The sequence below is a fragment of the Cydia amplana genome, chromosome 8 (assembly GCF_948474715.1).
Source record: "Cydia amplana chromosome 8, ilCydAmpl1.1, whole genome shotgun sequence".
Lineage (NCBI taxonomy): Eukaryota > Metazoa > Arthropoda > Insecta > Lepidoptera > Tortricidae > Cydia > Cydia amplana.
In genome coordinates, this window is record NC_086076.1 from 16563047 (window position 1) to 16583649 (window position 20603).

Here is a 20603-nt window from a genome sequence, read left to right on the forward strand (position 1 = left end):
GTACAAGAGATAAGAAGCGATTTTGAAAAATTCAACCCCTAAGGGGGTTAAAAAGGGGATGAAAGGTTGTATGGGGTTCAAGTTTTATTTTAAGCTAGGAATTTGAAACTTTGTAAAAATGTATTGTATTAAAAAACAAGAAAAGTAATTTCAGCGTTTTCGAAAATTCATCCCCCAAGGTGGTGAAAAAGGGGTTGAAAGTTTGTATGGAGATCAAATATTTTTGTGAGTGTGGGACTTGAAACTTTGTACATGGGTATATTATTATAAGACAGGAAAAGTAATTTCAGCGTTTTTAAAAATTCATCCCTTAACAGGGTTAAAAAGGGGTTGAAAGTTTGAATCCATTACAAATGCTTTGAAACTTCTTAGAAAGGCATAATAGCCGATTACAAAAAAAAGTAATTACGACGTTTTAGGAAATTCAACCCCTAAGGGGGTAAAAAAGGGGATGAAACTTTGTCTTGGGGTGCAAATTTTATTTTAAGCTAGGACCTTGAAACTTCGCAAAAAAGTATTAAATTAAAAAACAACAAACTATTTTCAGCGTTTTTAAACATTCATCCCCCGAGGTGGTGAAAAAGGGGTTGAAAGTTTGTACGGAGATCAAATATTTTTGAGAGTGCGGGACTTGAATCTTTGTATAAAGGCATAATATTATAAATCAAGAAAAGTAAATTCAGCGTTTTTAAAAATTCATCCCTTAAAAGGGTTAAAAAGGGGATGAAAGTTTGTATGGGGTTCAAGTTTTATTTTAAGCTAGGAATTTGAAACTTTGTAAAAATGTATTATATTAAAAAATAAGAAAAGTAATTTCAGCGTTTTCGAAAATTCATCCCCCAAGGTGGTGAAAAAGGGGTTGAAAGTTTGTATGGAGATCAAATATTTTTGTGAGTGTGGGACTTGAAACTTTGTATATGGGTATATTATTATAAGACAGGAAAAGCAATTTCAGCGTTTTTAAAAATTCATCCCTTAACAGGCTTAAAAAGGGGTTGAAAGTTTGAATCCATTGCAAATGCTTTGAAACTTCTTAGAAAGGCATAATAGCAGATTACAAAAAAAAGTAATTGTAAAATTAAAATTAAAATTGTGTAAAATTCAACCCCTAAGGGGGTAAAAAAGGGAATGAAACTTTGTCTTGGGGTGCAAATTTTATTTTAAGCTAGGACCTTGAAACTTCGCAAAAAGGTATTAAATTAAAAAAACAACAACAAAACTAATTTCAGCGTTTTTAAAAATTCATCCCCCGTGGTGGTGAAAAAGGGGTTGAAAGTTTGTACGGAGATCAAATATTTTTGAGAGTGCGGGACTTGAATCTTTGTATAAAGGCATAATATTAGATATCAAGAAAAGTAATTTCAGCGTTTAAAAAAAATCTTCGCTTAAAAGGGTTAAAAGGGGTTGAAAGTATGTATAGGGTTTAAATTTTATTTTAAGCTACGAATTTGTAACTTCGTAAAAAGTTATTTCATTCAAAGAGAAGAAAACTCATGTCAGCGTTTTTCAAAATTCAACATTTAAGGTGGTGAAAAAGGCGTTGAAAATTTGTATGGAGGTCAAAAAATTTTTTAAGTGCGGGACTTGAATCTTTGTATAATGACATACTATTACAATACGAGAAAAGTAATTTCAGATTTTTTAAAAATTAATCCCCTATAAGGGTCCAAAAGGGGTTGAAAGTTTGTATAGGGATCAAATTTTATTTAAAGCTAGGAACTTGAAACTTCGTGAAAAGGTATTTTATTAAAAAACAAGAAAACCTATTCAGCGTTATTAAAAATTCATCCCCCGAGGAGGTGAAAAAGGGGTTGAAAGTTTGTATGGAGATCAAATATTTTTGAGAATGCGGGACTTAAATTTTTGTATTAAGCCATATTATTAGAACACAAGAAAACTAATTTCAGCGTTTTTAAAAAATCATCGCATAACAGGGTTAAAAAGGGGTTGAAAGTTTGTTTAGGTTACATATAATTTATTATTTAAAGCTAGGAACTTGAAGCTTCGTAAAAAGGTATTTTATTAAGAGAAAAGAAAACTAATTTCAGAGTCTTTGATAATTCATCCCCCAAGGTGGTGAAAAGGGGGTTGAAAATTTGTATGGAACCCAAATATTTATTTGAGTGAGGGACTTGAATCGTTGTATAAAGGCATATTATTAGAATACAAGAAAAGTGATTTTAGCGTTTTTAAAAATTCATCCCCTAACTTTAGTTAGGTTAGGTTAGGTTAGGTTTAAACACTAAACTAAAGGTTTTAGGTTTTATTAAATAGTGGACTTGAAAATCTTCTGGGGGTTGAGAGAGATTATATCGAGAACATTATTTTATTCAGTTAGGGGCTTGAAACTTCGTAGCCAGGTTGTGAAAGACAAATCTCATGCGTTGTATAATAATTAACAAATGATTAACCATCCCTACTGCTATCTTTTGCTGCATAATGTTCCAAGCTAATGTAGAATTTATAACCACCAATATACAAATCCACGCGTACGAAGTCGCGGGCAACAGCTAGTACTTAATAGTTTCAAAGTTTTCAAACTACACTGATTTAAACTTACACGATTTTAAATTATGAAACAGGACTTAATCGCGTATACTTATTAATTAATTTTAGAAGTCGGAGGTAAATTTTATAACTTAATTATACGTGATTAAAAGTTCCCGTTTTATAATTTAATAATGGGATAATGTGACTATTAATTCTTATCCGTCAGTACTGCGAAGAAAAAGGCGGAATATTTGAAACATGTAGGCGCGGAGCGTTGTTTTGAATACTTAATAAGTATTAGAAATTTCTCGTAACATATATTTAAACACCTAATTGCTGAATTGAAGACCATCATCAGGTACTAACATTATTTTAGTGTTACAAATAAAAAAATGTACTCACCCTCCGTCGTTCCCGTGAACTTGTGTGTAATCCCAATAAAAGGCAGCTCTACCTTCCCGCCGGTTATGCGCGAGGCGAGCGCGTACATCCTCCGCCTCCGATAGCGGAACACCACCAACCACAACAACGGCACAACCAAAAACAACCACATGACCATCATAGTGTCCAAAAACTTTTAAAAGTCCAAAAAATCCTTTCGAAATTCGTCCTAAAAACTCTTTTAAAATCCTTCGAAAACCCGTTCAAAATCAAAAATCCTTTTTAAAAACGCCCGAAAATTGAAACTATCTACTACGTATATTTTCGAAAATAGTCGATAATCGGGGCGCGAGTGCATCGACATCTGAAAGTAAAATGATTGCGAATGAGCATAACATATGTTTTTATGAGGATTTTCCTCTCGGTGACGTTTACGGTCAATGATCTTTTATCAAGGCCCCAACGTTGTCATTTCTCAGTCCGTGGCGATTTTGGTGGTGGGCAAGCTTTGTATGTGTGCGTTAAAATGTGTATGTGTGGGTTTATTGCACGTTGGACTTGTCGAGTTTAATCGTTAGTATATACAGTAGAGTCCGGTTATAACGACGTCCAAGGGACCGCTGATATTACGTCGTACTAACCGGACGTCGTACAAAACGAACTGCCAATTTTAATATATTTTTTTGATCAAAATAATTACGTCATTTTATATTTATTAATACTTATGTGACAATCAAAGAAGAAAAAAACATTTCCTTTAAAATATTTATTTACGTTAGTATTACAACACTTTGTCTTAAATGGAGAGACTTGTGTGTTTAGAAGAAGCCACTTTTCAAGGTACGCGTAGTCAACTCACTCGTCATCCGCAAATTACTCGAATCCCGTAAAATAAAAAGTCGTAATTCTTGGGGATCTAATCCAGATGACGTTGTTTTATCACACAGTTCCTATGGCCATCTCTTGTGTCCATAGATTATCTCGAAGGTACCTACCAAAATATTGCATTGTACCCAACTTATGTACCTACATAATTATGTATGTGAAGTTTAAGCTCAATTGAATAATGGGAATTGGGTTTTATTTAGTTTGCAAGATTACAAAAAGTCACATGACTATTTCTACTTGCTGCGTAATTGCGTATAGGCAAAAGGGGGAGGAGAGTTAGGTGCGCGGGACGGAGTAAGCTTCTTACCAACTATTTATTTGTAAAAACTACGTCGCTCGTCGTTGTAACCTGACTTGACGGACGGATTTTGAGTCAATTTCCGTCGTTAAAAGCGATCGGTCGTTATAATCGGAGTCGTAATAAACGGTTGTACTTTCATAGTCGCTCATACTAAAACCAAACAAGTGCCTATACTTACGCCGCTTACGTCGTAAGCGGTTGGTTGTTATATGCGAAGTCGTCGGACTCTACTGTATGTCGTAGTCAGATCGTATAATCCGCCGTATTACATTACGGCTAGCCGTTTTACAAAACAGAGGGCCTACCGCGAACCACGTTCGAAGTGTTGCCTCCCTGTCACACTTACGTGCGAATTTACAAGAGCGACAGAGAGGCAATACGTCGAACGTGGTTCGCGGTAGGCCCTCAGGGGCGTTTTGAAATGCGGCGGTTGGACGATTAGCCGGATTGTCATTGCGATACGTTCTTCAATAAGGCGGCCTACGTTTAGCCGCATCGTATCTACTACTTAGATTGTAGAGTGACCAGTTCTTTCGGTCGCCTACGTAACCGGAGTTTGACAATGTTTGCAATTTAATTTATTTTTACTATGGTCCCACCGCACTACATGTGTTTCTTTTCCAAAACATTTCCTTCACAACTTAAATAGACGGAGCCCCGCAAGCGTTAAACCATTTAAATCAGCGGTCGGCAACAAGCGGCCCGCGAGCCTCCCTGACTATTTCGTATGTAATATTGACAAACGACAATGCCTGATAAAGTCACAAAGTACGACCCGCGTCAACTTCGTTAACTACTATGTGACCCTTGGCTGCTAAAAGGTTGCCGACCGCTGATTTAAATGACCCTTAACTACTGCAGCTAACAATGAACGACTACTTAGTTGCCGTTTCAGATGGTCCTTGAATAAAACATGCACTGCTTCGAAATGGGTTTTATTATAATTGTAGAGATGAACAAATTGGGCAGCTAGTGGGCGGAAGCCATGTTTGAAAGAGACCGGATACAGATCAGTGACAGTAAATGTCATCATTGACTTGTCGCTGGTGGAGAATAGACAACTAGAATATATTTTTAACATACTTTCATAAGCATATAAGCATAGTTTGATACGTTACTTTTGATGCTGACTGTACTGGCTCCTCACGAACAACCGCGTATTTGCACGCCGTGAAATGAAACAGAGTGGTGGTATTCGCGACTATCCACTGGATAGCCATTTATTCTCTTTAACTTTCACATTTACAGAGATATTCTACATTATGAACATCATAGGCATTATATTGTCATTAATAACAAAGAAAATTAGGCGTGATATATACAGAGGATTTAAAATTTTATTGAAAATTCTGTTTGCATTTAGATATTTATAAGCACTATACAACTTTACATAATTTGTAGTAAGCACAATTTGAATAGGTTCTAGTATCTATATATTAATAATGTTATGTATAACTTCACTGCTATTGCGTATAAGCGCAAGATTTACATTATATCGGGAACAAGGCTAATAGACTTTTGTTTGCTGTGTTTAGGAATATATTATGCTACAGTAAAAAGAGAGCTTTTAAAATAAACCGTGTATACTTAAACACTAATTCTCCCTTTCATGTTATCTAGCTAGCCACAAGCACTAGTTATCATTTCTCAAATGAAATATTCTAACGCCTAATATCTTAAAATAACCTAATCGTGAACTAAATAGTTACCAAAGGTACTCTATCGTACCAGCGTACAGTACAATTTTATGGCACAAAATATAATATTGGAAACACTTGCAAACGGTAACACAAGAATATCAAGCTGATGATTCACGTTTTTTGCAACAACATCGACGTATTTCGGAAGTGTTTTGAAATATAATAAAAAGACAAACAGTTTTAGCAAATTGTTATCATTATCACATTCAAATTCAAGTATTTGTGCTTTCACAAATCGATCAGATATGAAAAAGTGGATCAACCTAACTTTTGATATAGTAAATGCTGAACTAGAAGCTTATAGCTCAAAAGTAAAAGTAAAAGAGGTACCAGGGGCCTGTTTCTCAAAAGCATGTAACTTGTAATACAAGCGGATGTCACTTTTTGACAGCTTTTGTTAGAAAGGGAGTTCCACTTGTATTACAAGTTACAAACTTTTGAGAAACGGGCCCCAGTTAGAATTAAAGTACTTAAACAAATGAAGCCAGAGTTGGTGTCAATCAGGTGTAGCATTGATCTACATAAGATGTGAACGTGGTGGCACCGGTGAATGCAGAGCGACTGCAAAACGAGTCCTAGGGCACGGACGGGCCGAAGGGCACGCCGTCACACCTTTCATTATTAAGAGCCAACAGGAGCTAAGATTTAAATATTTTAGGTAAATATACCCGTCTCGCTAACGGAAGCGGCTCCTAAAACTAGTGCGATAAGGACAAGGCGAAAAATCCTGCGTAAAAATATCAAAAATCGAGGTTTCGTACTCGACTGTTTCCTCATCCAAAACTTAACCAATCGTAACCAAATTTGGAAATCTAAATGATTATGACATTATCTGTGTCGGACCGTTTTGCTTTTTTGACTAATTGATGTCAGTTTTGAATAGCACGCCTCTCATTGCGGCATAGTCAATTAGGCCATTTTGGCCATTTTTGAAGGGCTCTAGCGCCTTAAAAAACAAAAATATCAAAAAAAGCAAAACGGTCCGACACAGATATTGACAATATTAATCTGTGTTGAAAAAATCATTGCTCTAGCTTCAAAACCCACGGAGGAAAAAGTCGAGTACGTTTGTACGGAGAAATGACCACTCCTTTTGGCTCTTAACTGAATAGAGATATGTAGCAGAGATGTATGAATTATACAATAGATCACCATACCCAGTATCCAGAATACCCAGAATTAAACAACGTAAATATGTATTTCACGTGATTACCGCGTATACGAGTGACATTTTGGCGTTTATGATGTTTGGTTATGATATGACTACTATTAATTATTTTTTATGCATTGAGTAAAGTTACTTGTACTTTTATTTTTACATGGATATCTATACCTTCAAAATCATATTTTAAAACAAATATTTTTTTCAAACCGCTATCAGTTTATTTAACTCTGGATACATATGGGTCTACATGATGCATATAAATGTTTTACATATCTTGATATATCACGTGATCATATTATATAAAGATGTTACTGTTGACTCGGATTAAGAAATCGGCACACGCACAAAAGAAAATACATCAGAATATTTTTAGAAAATAAGTGAAACATTATTATCTGGTGGGTACCGAAAACTATCTACTAAAAATTTACAGTATCATGTAATCAATGCTTTATTTAAACAAAATAAACAAGAAACTTCTAAACAATCAGAAAATTTGATATTTGATATTTATTTAAAACAAATTTTACAGCATTACAGCTAACACCAATGCACTGTAAAATTAAGTAGTAAAATTAAGTAAGTAATAATAAAGCGATGAATAAGTTACCTATTGCATGTTTGATTCGCAAAAACGTAAAAAATCTTTAAAAATAACCGTCTTTGGAAATTAAATTAAGTTTTGTGACTGGTTTCTCGGATCGCATAAAAAATAGCACATTGTAGATTCACATGACAAATAATTAAATCGTATCGTGTTCAATTCAGAACACCAATCCAGTCCGTGAACCCTAAAATGATGTTCGGGTTTTCGGGTACACGGACATAAAGAGGACATAATCGTATAATAGGGAATGGCGATCTCTTTTTAATGTACTTGTTTTAACTGAAACAGTAAATAAAGGTGTGACATTTTCCGTTTAATTAATCGTCCGATGAACTGAATAGTTGTGACAAACAATCGATTAGCTATACAATTGTCGAAGATCACACATATTAACAGGAAGTTAGAGTTCATTTTACATTGCTGGTTTTTCTTTACTTAAAACGTTTTCTGAGTCAGTATCATTCATATTCACGTCAATAGCTATTGTATAGACCCGTAGTATTTTTCTACAACCCAATTTGTCATTCTAAGAGCTCACGGACAGTATGCTTAAAACAATGGCGGTGTAAAAATATTTTACTTATTAAAAAATTAAAGTCTTATACCGACATTACAAGTTCTTAAAATATAACAATATATTCGTAGAGTAGCGCTTGAATTTTCGTAACTTTATTAATAGGAGTTTTAAAATGCGATAAACTTCATTACTTACGTAGGTATCTACTACAGAAAAATATTTCTCTAAACTTTTCCTAGCTAGTAAACAAAGATCTTAGATTAGACTGAATTGAATTGCTAATGACGTGGCTTCAAAGCAAACTTTTACGTTGGATAAGAGATTCAACATCTAATCTCTAAGGCGGGGTCCCTTTCTTTCCCATAAAGTTTTAAGTCACAACATCATTAGTCATAAAACTGAAACCGTTAACTTTTCAGGATTTTCGTTAGGTTATGCTATAGATAGGTTAGGTTCGGTTAGGTTTGTTTTATGGCAATCCTGAAAAGTGACGCGTTTCTGAGCCAAATAAATTATGACTAACGAAAATGCGGGCAAACAATACAGTCATTATGACTTAAAACTTTTTGGGAATCAATAGAGACCCCTCTAAGACACTTCATAATACCTACTCTTAATAGAATCAAATATGTCGATCCGCGTAAAAAAGACTTCTGGGCAGTTAGCGTCACATATTATGCGTCAGTTTACAACCTAAGGTTCCTTTTTAAACGGACGACACTTACTGACTAGCGGAGCAGTGTATACTATGCACTATATAGTACATAGGTATAAATAATAAGACTGATTTTTTTCTCCATTATTTAGGTAACTCATTGTCTAATTTACAGGATTTAGAACTCAAACATACGTGGACAAATAATTTTTACGAATATTTTTCTCGCTTAAACGCTTTTTTTACTAAGCGTCACTAAAAATTGAACTATAATTGTTTAACTAAAACAAAAGGACTATTAGCTTTAAAATATTCTGCTTTAGCTCTGACACACAAACGAAAACATTTTTTAAAATTATGTTATCAACAATATGCTGCAGCAAAAAAATGGCAACGTATTTTTGGGCCACCTGTACTGTTCCAAAAAATAAATAATAGGTACAATCAGTGTCTGTTATTACCGTTGTCAATTGATATTATATTACAATCAGATTTTTTTAATTAATTGGAATAATTATGCTGTCATTTTATGTAAAGGTGTACAACCGGTGTACCTACAACAAAGGTAGGTAGGTATTTTAAACGTCAAACGTTTTATTTATTTATTGGTCATATTTTCATTGTACACGGTGTTAACACCGCGTGTTGTCTTTTGTTTAAGTTACATGTACTTATTTGTATTGCTTCGCAAATACTTGTAACTCAGTTTACTCCAACTAATTATATACTTAACTTAAATACCTACACTGCAAGGCTAAAGTGAATCAGTGGTAAACCCAAGATAATTGGTCTCCGAGTAAGAGTGGAAATGCGACGTATAAGCATGACTCGTGCGCGAGGCGTATTGTCGCCGTAACCCTGCGGCAATTATAAACCTGGACTTGTGTTCTTGGTAAGATAAAAATCTTACTTCCGCGTGTATACCAGTTATGCAACGCCCTGGGGCCTAGCCTAGAGACCATCGTTTATGGAACACGCCAATCAAAACTTGAATTGAATTATGTTTTTTTTGTTTATGATATAGGAACCAAACCAAAAAGGATGGTAAGCAACTACCGTCGCCTATGGATACCTACAACGCCAGCGGGGTTGCAAGTGGCCTATAAGTGTAAGGCCTGAGTGGACACACAAGTTGGGCGTGCAGCGGGGCGGGGCGTGCGGCGTGCATTTTAAACAAATGCAAGCGTATAGGAGCGGCCTTAGTGCACGCTGCTCAAATCACTTGCGAGCCCGACGCCACGCTGCACGCCCCGCCGAACGCTCCGCTTCGAGCGTCCACTCAGGCAGTGTAAGGCCCAACATGAGCGTCCACTCAGGCCTTACACTAAGACGGGAGTCTCTTGAAGGTTTAATTAAAGGTCGTATCGGTCGGGAAATACATTTTTACGTCCTAATAAATGTTGACATTTATTACTTTAAGATTGTCGTTTGTCGAAAAACGATTGTCATCTTGGCGACGGCACCTTACAACAGAAAATTGTAACCGACCATGCCAAAACTAAATAGGTTAATATACCGCATTAAACGCAAGGTGAAAATTTAACAGATTGTTGTGTAATAGGCTGCGTGAAGTTCCGGTTTCGTGGGTCCTTTACATGTTTAACTTCATAAATATTCTGCTCATACATTCGCCTACTTAAATGACTTCTTTATATTATCGTTACCATGAATTTAGTCACCAACTACGTTCTGTATAAAAACTAAATCGCGCGTACCTACTGTAGTTATGTTGTAAGGTAAGTCTCATCGAATAGCAATTCAAAAAAATCTATTTACTATTAATTTACTTGTCCATTTGATCATTTCAGAGATTAGGTATAGAACTAGAGAATTCATATTATCATCTGCATTATCAGCAATAATCTAAAACTAATTAGTGTAAAACAAAAAACCGATGAATATTGAACATGTTCCCTTGACCCTCATAATAAGCATTTTTTTAAAAATTCCAAGGTAACCATTAGGTTACCAATGAGTAGACCGGTATTGACATCTATTCGGCCGCATATCATAGCATAGTGTTAAGTATTTTTTACCCAAAAAATTATCGAGTAGAGAATTAGATCCTTATTGAAGATAGTAGATAAGTGTGCCCAAGAATTGTGATTAGTTTTATTTTATTGTAAATCGAATTGTAATTTCCGTTTAGGCAAGTACACATTAAAAATTTAAAGCTGCATTTATATATTTGTATATTATATTATCCTAGATTAGTAACTTAACCTCGTCGCGTCACATTTCTTAGTAAGATCACCTTCTTGTCCAACTGCGCAGAACTATAAACATATTTCTATGGAGATTTCAAACATCGCTAAAATACTAAGAAGATGGATCCTGTAATTTAAAATCCTATAAATGGGAGTCCAAAGAATATGCAGCCATTTCTTTCTTATTCATGCTAAAGATATGATACATATCCTCAGTTACTTTCGAGTAAAACAATTGGGTATGTGCCTCCATATTTATCATTTTATATTGAAACATTTGATTTTGAACCGTAATTCGGTTGATTTAATTTCATTTTCGCTATACCGGTGAATAAGTCCACTAAATGGCCCTAACCCGAGGCCAAGGCCAAAAGGCCCGGGACCGAGCGTTCATACTTGACGCTTACACCGCTACGCTTATGTATGCGCATTCAGGGCGTAAGTACGTTTCGAGGAGGCGTAAGTGTCACATAGACTTTGACACCGGCCACTAGCTATTAAGTTATAGTAAAAGTAACTTTCCTCGAAGTTCGAGACGCGTCATAGTTGGGTTTTATTGCGTTTGTCAATTCAAAATTATATTAAATGTGATGTGGTTTATTTACTAACATAAGTTAAGTAGTTATAGTTAAGTGTTTATAAAAACATAAGGTGTTTTGAAGTACAAGGATAAACAAAATTGAGCCCAAATTGAATATTCATAATAGGTTAGTTTACTTAACGATCAAATATATCTCAACAAAACATCAATCGACATTGCTATTGCTACTATGAAGTTTGTCAAACTAAATACAAAATAAAGTCCCTAAGTGCATTAGTATGATCTTGAACTTAGTGAATATGTTAAAATCGATTAACTTAGGATGTAGGTAAACAATTGAATTTATCAATAGAAAACTAACCTATTACGTCATGAAGAGTGTAGACGCCCTTGTAAGCATGTAACTGTCAATAGTCTTAATAGGTGCCTCATATTCTTATTGTACTTAATCTAACATAATTGTAATGCGTTTAATTTGTCCTGAAAAATATAGCTGCCTCGTTCAATAGCAAAACTTATTATTATGGTACATAATAAAAATAATGTAGTAAAAATAAATTCATTCACTCTCTACAACTAAACTAAATATAAACAAGCAACCGTTCAGTTCTGAAACACATTGCACGTACACTTTTGTAAAGCTCAGATTCTAATGTAATTAAAATCACATTTCATTAAATATCTTTGGATACGACCAAATAAAATTACCATATAGCGTACAAAAATACAAACAATATACAAGAATGTCAAATATAATTATGGGAATTCGGTAAGTGCCCTAATGTTTGTGCTATTCTGTACGAAAAGGGATCTTACCAGCACAAATGCTTATTTATACTTATTGTACATATTAGCGAAGGAATCTTTTTGTACAGAACGGCATCACGTTTGCACTAGTAATCCTTCAAACTCCTTTAAGAGCTGTAAAGATCTATTACAATTTAAATACACTATTTAAGTGTTGCGTATTTAAAAAGGACAGATGAAGCCGCAAATAGAATCTTGCGTAGGTCCTTGCGGGTCATGGCCCGTTGCACGAACGCTCATTAAAGCTAATTTTCTTTCGAACATTCCTAACCCCATTACCGAAGGCTGTACTTATTAACGTAATTGTGGTAATATAGGTACAGTTTGCTTCGGAAATCACTAGAATATTTAATCGCAGTAAATAGTTTAACCTTTTGGACGCCTTATATCCGCACTGTAGGTTCAACGCCAAAAACCGAATAATCGGTCACAGACCACAGAGCAACATAGACCTACGTGCGTATGCATAAAGTTCAATTTCAGTTTTGACACTTCGGTGACGTGACGTGGCGTCAGCGTGACAGCTTTTGTGTTTGACACAGCATCGAAAAGGTTAAAAGGGTAAGGCAGATTGAAATGTTACCTACTTCAATAAACGACAAGTTTAGTGTTTGTAGCAGTTCACTGTTTAGAACATTGACTTTTCTTTCCTATAACGCATCTAGATAGGATTAACTGTCGCTAAATGCATCCCAAATTTACTGAAATCGGAATATAAAAGCATATTTTGACATATGCGTTAATTATCAGTGATAATTTATCACTGCCGTAATATCGGTAAGGTTTTATACATAGGTATCGGAATGATCACTAAAATAGCTAAAACCACGAACGTCCATGCAACGAGTAATCGTCGTTCCCATAATTGTTATTGAGATTCGGTCACAGCATGTCCTGCACATGGGACGTGTCCAGATTCGTGATAAGGGTCTTCAGGAAGGTCATCTCCTTCCGCGCGTTCTCGAGGATGACCCTGGGGTCTTGCGACGTGCAGCGGAGGCAGTTGGGCGCAAACACCATGGCGAGGTTCGCAGAGTCCATTTTGGTTTGACTTACAACTTCTGGAGCGGTGAATTGTTGGAGGAAGCTTATGAGATAGGTTAGTACCTGTAACAAACAATTATAGTATTTATTTACGCTTACGCTTAGTGACAGTTCTCACCAGAACCCACGTGCCTTTAATGCTCGAGCTTGTAACGCGATACATTACACCAAAATTGTAAAACTCAGTCTCCACCTTAAAATTTTAAATCTCACGTACCATCGCCCAAACTGTTAACTGTACATCGGTGGACTTTATGCCTTTTGTAATAAGGTCCACATATACAGTTAGGAGTGTTACGGTTTTTACCTATACGCGTCGTGCGGCCGGTTTTTACTTCGTTATGCTTCCATTAGCTAGACCAGTTAAGTCATGACACTCGTTTATGTGCAGGTATAGCAGTTGACGCATACGCTTAATTGGCAGTGACCCTGTCTACGACACTTGAAGGGTCATCCCCGTAAGGACATGTGTGGCGAGCACGTGTTTTTTCAAGCTCTAGTAGACATAATTAATTACAAATAGTATGCGTCTAAGCTAACTATACACTTACTTGGCGGTGACAAAGAGTGGAAGTGCCAATATAATCGTTATATTTTTCAATAAATAATAATAAAATGATAAAGAATGTTAAAGAAGAAGCAAAGCTTGTATAATGATATTTATGATAAATACATACTTATACATTGAAAACATATGGATGGACCTCAGGAACCAATTTAATATTCGTGATAACACACTAAATATAAGGGCATTTACCGGGATTCGAACCCAGGACGTCCAAATTCGTAGGGAGGGTCATACCGACTGAGCTATGAGGCCGTTTTTTATAGGAATATGACGTTTATGCTAGCATTTCCACACTCGCTCACTGCAATTGATGTCCAAGAGATGCTTTAGATACTTAAGACAGTTTACAGAAAACGTATATCTCAACATATCGACACACGAGTACTAATGACACAGTTAAATAACTTCCCGCTCATTACAACATTCCGTTTGCATCCTAAAGAAGATACAGGATATGCTTTGGCAATTGCCAACTCATCCCAAGAATAGGCATAGCCATTATTTTTTACTGCCGTCTGACTTATAACTTATAACCCAGAGGGAAAACAACATGCCTTATCGGGATTAGACCGATTTACTTAGTATAATTTTACCTTCACCAAAATTGTTGAAACTGTGGTACCTAAATATCAATTTCGAAATAAAGCTAAGAACTGGATTTCGAATCCGCGACCTTTGGTTTCAACTTGGAGGATATAATCAAACGGAGACGCCATGTCTGTAATTTTCTGTACAAAACAGTCTGCCGATTTTTGCGGGGGAGGGGAACGTCAAATGTATGCGTAACGTAAAAATAGCCATGTCAGATAAACGTCAGTCCATACATTGTGTATGACCGTTGGCCGCCTATTTTCGACAGAGGGGAAAGCCTGTTAATGGCTACTCCGTTTAGTTGTATCCTCCAAGGGTTTCAATGTCACCTTACCGGTAGACTATGAGCAGTATAAACGTTTCTGACTCAATTAAATATATATTTATTTCAACATATAGATATTATGGGACTATCCCACGTTAATCGAACAAGTCCCCATAGCAAGCTCAATGTAGTTGGGTCATTATTATTAGACGACAATTATCTAGGTATATAATCGATAAATCTAATCACCTACTTCAAATATTTTTATAGTTCGTTTTTTTTAGCATTAGAAATAAGGTTAATCTTGACGTCACTTTTTATTGAAAAACGCTTTTGAAAAATAAGTCACGGCAAATATGTAACAATTATGAATCATAATATACGATTATTTACATTCTTTTGCTTTCATAAGTAATAGTTACTGATTTCTTAAAAGCGTTCTCAAAAAACACGTCAAGATCGCGTAGGTAGAATAAAATAAAATAAATAAAACCAACTCGGTTTGGTGGTAACTACTGGGAATTATTTTTCCCAGTAGTTACCAGTGGTAAAAGGTGGGAAAAAAAATCCCAGTAGTTACCACTGGTAACAACTTGGTGGTAACTAGTGGGAATAACCCAGATAAATTTATAAAGTAGAATTCAATAGAAATTGCACGAACGGTGACGTGCATCCTAAATATAGTTTGTCAAAGGACTGTCTCATTTCAAACATAGACAGAGAGAATCATACTATACTAGTTGATGCACGTTAACAGCTTGTGCGGTGTGCTGCAGCATTGCTCAGCGCCAGTGTTGGCCGAAAGTTAATGCAAATTGAAAATGCTGGCCATTAACCATTATAAATTGAATCGTAAACTATAATCGTCCGATACGGTTTAAGGTTCAATTTATAATGGTTAATGGCCAACATTTTCAATTCGCATTAACTTTCGGCCAACACTGCTCAGCGCACATGTTCGCAGACGACCTATGCGCCTTGCGCGCGGGCACTGACCTTGAGGACACTTTCCGTCTAGTTCAGCAAGACATTAACTCGGTCATTAAGTGGTCTCACGACAATGGAATAGTTCTCAACTCCAATAAAACCAAGTTCTTGCTAATTCATTCACCGTACTTACCAATTAAGAATATCCCTTCCAAACTATATGCCCATACTTTCCATTGCTTTCACCTTAACAACTATAACTGTAACTGTGAACCTATTCAACAAGTAGAATGTATTACTTACCTTAGAATCAAAGTAGACGAGCACCTATCCTGGTCGTATCATGTTAATTTTATTTATGAAAAACTTAGTCTTATTAGGTAAGTTCTATCACTTAAAATTCAAAGTTCCTATTAGCACACTTAGATGTTTATACATGTCACTTGTAGATTCAATATTGAGTTATGCTCTTGACAGCTATGGGCTCACAACTAAGACCAATATCGATAAACTAGAGACTAATCAGATCAGATTTTTAAAATTACTTGTCAACCATAAAATTAAACTCAAATGTAAAGGTAACTACAGACTACTATTTAAAATTTGCAATATTTTACCAGTTAGTTTAAAACATAAATAATTACTCGCGATCAATAACCATAGCTACCAAGAGTCTAACTCAGCGGATTCCTTAACACCAGTTAATCATACATACATCACAAAGGCTGTGACTACAGGCAAACTATCCGTTCCTAGAATTAATAACTACTACGGGGATAGAACACTTAGAAAAAGAATTCCATACTTACTCAATAGTTTGCCTGAAGCTATAAGACGCGAAAACAAGAAGTCCAAATTTAAATCTATGTTAAAAAAACATTACCATGACACATTGTAGTAATTAATTTACCTACTTTAAGTTACATTAAGTTACATATTAACCAGAGACTGATGACCCCACAGTCAAACTCATTGTTGAGTTTTGCGGGGCTATGATTATAGTTAAGAATATCACTGTACTTTATTAATTAAATAAATAAAATAAAATAGTACTAGCACCCAAAAGAAAAGGATGAGTATAGTTTATTTTGTTCTTATCACTGAAAATTTGGTTTGGGCAACTAACTAAGAGTACAAGTTCAGAACGTCAGTTGTTCTACCGGCCATGACGCGCATGCGCGACGATTACCGCGTGTGACGTCACGCCGCATACTTCGCAAACTGATTTACATATTCCGTTGCAGTTCAAGTGACTGCGTCAATAGCATGTGCATTTACGATGCACTTTGTTGAGGTATAATATAATCAATAAATAAATACTATAGGACATTCTTACATAGATTGACTAAGCCCCACAGTAAGCTCAAGAAGGCTCGTGTTGTGGGTACTCACACAACGATATATATAATATACAAATACATAGAAAACACCCAAGACTCAGGAACAAATATCTGTGCTCATCACACAAATAAAAACCTGGATTCGAACCCAGGACCGCGGCTTCACAGGCAGAGTTACTCACTATACTAGGCCAGACCGGTCCTTAGGTTTGGTTTGTTGATTTTCTATTTTACAGCAGGGTCGCTAGTGTCTTATGCATAGTTATTACTGTTATTAGGCCGCGATTTGACTTCTGATCCAGCGTGTCATATTGCGGTCTAATAATGCCTACGACACCAGGGATCGGATACCGGTATTTTTTGTATGGGAATGGAAACGGTATTTTTTCGTTCTTTGCTAATTACTTCATTTCTAATTAGGCAATCTAATAATACGAAGTCGTAACCTAAAAACACAACTGAGTCCTACATTTCGAGTATAAAATAATTCGAAAAATATGGTTACTTCTAAGTTTTTGCTAAAAACCGGTTCCGATCCCTGTACGACACTGTTCTAGTGACCCTTGTCTAAGTACACAGTCTTGCCATAAATTCTGTCCCTAGAGACTATGATTTCAAAGTTATCTAATTAAGTTTTACATTTTTAATAAAGGGACTGTTGTCCCTCGCCTCAATACATGCCTATTAAGGAGTAAGCGAGTCATCCCTAAAACAATTACCATTTTTTGCTGAAATATGACATTCTTGTTTTGGTAGTTTTTATTTAAGTTACCAATATTTGTGCAATTTTTGTCTGCATACGGATCTAAAGAAGCGGCAGATGCAGTTAACAAAGTGCTGCAAGATTATCATCGTCTATTTTATGGTTTTGTGACAAGACCAAGACAAAAGGATCATTGATTTCCATATTTGTGAAAGTGTTCCAGCTAGATTACTGCCGAAAGTAGTCAAGCAACAATGAGCCTTGCGTATCCGTATACGCAAGGGCAGTAGAGCGTGTCCGGTATAAGGGGCTCGTAGAGTTCCCGGTACCTACCAGAGTTTGAGCACAGACCTCTGTGCCAGCCAAGCTAGGATGAACCTTATGTGTACGGAATAGAGTATAGTAGCTCACCAGTCGGTTCAGCGCCGGCAGACGTTGTAGCGCCCTCGCGCATGCGGTGTAGTCTGAACCCGCAGCTACGCACGGCGCGTACAGCGCGTCTGGTATAAGGGGCTCGTATAGTCCCCGGTACCATAGTTTGAGCACAGACCTCTGTGCCAGCAGGCAAGCTAGGATGAACCTTATGTGTACGGGATAGTGTAAAATAGGTCACCAGTCGGTTCAGCGCCGGCAGACGTTGTAGCGCCCTCGCGCATGCGGCGTAGACTGAACCCGCAGCTACGCACGGCGCGTACAGAGCGTCCGGTATAAGGGGCTCGTAGAGTCCCCGGTACCATAGTTTGAGCACAGACCACTGTGCCAGCAGGCAAGCTAGGATGAACCTTATGTGTACGGGATAGTGTAAAATAGCTCACCAGTCAGTTCAGCGCCGGCAGACGTTGTAGCGCCCTCGCGCATGCGGCGTAGACTGAACCCGCAGCTACGCACGGCGCGTACAGAGCGTCCGGTATAAGGGGCTCGTAGAGTCCCCGGTACCATAGTTTGAGCACAGACCACTGTGCCAGCAGGCAAGCTAGGATGAACCTTATGTGTACGGGATAGTGTAAAATAGCTCACCAGTCGGTTCAGCGCCGGCAGACGTTGTAGCGCCCTCGCACATGCAGCGTAGTCTGAACCCGCAGCTACGCACGGCGCGTACAGCGCGTCCGGTATAAGGGGCTCGTAGAGTCCCCGGTACCAGAGTTTGAGCACAGACCACTGTGCCAGCAGGCAAGCTAGGATGAACCATATGTGTACGGGATAGTGTAAAATAGCTCACCAGTCGGTTCAGCGCCGGCAAACGTTGTAGCGCCCTCGCGCATGCAGCGTAGTCTGAACCCGCAGCTACGCACGGCGCATACAGCGCGTCCGGTATAAGGGGCTCGTATAGTTCCCGGTACCAGAGTTTGAGCAGGCTCGCCGGTGCGTGGGCATCTGTTAAAAAAAAAGTTTTTTTTAGTTACTAACAATATTGGATTTTTTTTTCTACTATGACAGTCGTAAAATTAGGTCCATGTTTGGACTCAAAAGGACGAGAGGCACTCCGAACAAATGCTGTAATGGTATTCACACTTTTTACAACCCCGTAATAATGATTAAAAATTAAAAAAATATGTACTAGTTCAGATTTAGTCGCTCCAGTATAAAAAAAAACTGGTAGAGTTTAGAATTAAGAGTAAACTATAAATAGAAAATCTGCCCCAAATCGCCGTTCATTAAAAACCCTGCGGGCGCTTCCCCCAGGCCCCATAGTCTCAACCCCAAACGGCTCAAATATGCAACCACTATTTATGATAGACTTTAGTGTAAACACAATAGTACATTATTGTCGAGGTTCGGAAGTAGCTACTTGCAGGCTGAGGATTCGTTTTAAACGGACGACCTTTGGAGTCCGTTTAATTGAATCCGAAGCCAGCAAGTAGCCTTCCAGCCGAGTCATATATAGTGCTTTTCTCAAAAATGGTGCAAGAAATATAAATATTTTACAGGAGCAACGTTCTAATTTTCGCCGAAAAAAAAAGAAGTGTATTTTTCTGCTGAAAATACGCCAACGTATTTGAGACACCTAAATAGTCGCGGTACCAACATTATAATAATAAGTGCTGATCATCTGTTTGGCTCTTTAATGGACCTATGCCTTCATTTGATATGGCCATTTAAAGTTTTAAAAAGTTCGGAACTCGTTAAATAATGGAATTTGTATGCAACATTGCAGTCCCGAAATCGAGACTGCAATGTTTTTAACTTTTTAATTTTTTGTTTGACCATAAACTACGCACTTCGCGACCTATTTTTTAACCGGCAACGTCGACTTTGCCGTCCATTTTTGAGAAAAATAAATTAAGGAACAAGTTTTAAATTGTTATCGATATTTATTACCTATTTGAATATTAAGTGCAATAAATCAAAGCAGTCTAGACAACCTCTGGTGACATTTCCCCGCGAGGTGAAGGTCTAAATAATAAACGAAATTACGAATCAATATTTTAATTAGTTTAGCTGGCATTAGCATTCGTGCATTTTCTAGAGGAGGATTCATAAACCGGGCAAGCTTTTTTAGGGTTCCGTAGCCAAAATGGCAAAGACCTAAGTTTCCCTTGACCCTTGTAGTTTCTTTATGTCCGTCTGTCTGTATGTCACAGCTATTTTACTCGGAAACTATAAGATATATTTAAAAAAATCTAAAATAAGTATAGGTGTAGTTATGGTCGTTAGCTTTCAACTTGAAAGTTTCAAGCTGGCCACTAAGGGATAACTATTTACTCTTTGTCTATTGTATAAGTTAAACCGCACGTGCTACTTACCTACATAAAAAATGGGCCGTTTTAACCGATTATTCAATTACCACTCTATGGAGATTGCAATAAGGTTCAAAATGAACAAATAGAAAAAGAATTTGCGATTTCTTGTGTGGTTCCTCTGCGGTTACTAAGTGCCGGCAAGTCGAACGCTACAGAACCAGTCTA

The 20603-nt window shown here is 36.9% G+C and overlaps 1 protein-coding gene across 1 annotated transcript in view; it reads right to left on the reverse strand.

Annotated features, from left to right (window-relative positions):
- Nucleotides 1–13056: 13056 nt before the first annotated feature.
- The window catches only part of LOC134650330 (rho GTPase-activating protein 39), a 37380-nt gene continuing 29833 nt past the window's right edge, over nt 13057–20603 (reverse strand). The window contains exons 20-21 of the mRNA XM_063505291.1: nt 18917–19071; nt 13057–13366 (exon numbers count right to left, since the gene is read on the reverse strand). Of these exons, the coding sequence (XP_063361361.1) occupies nt 13142–13366; nt 18917–19071 (380 nt within the window). The 3' untranslated portion in view covers nt 13057–13141. The remainder of the gene's footprint in view (nt 13367–18916; nt 19072–20603) is intronic.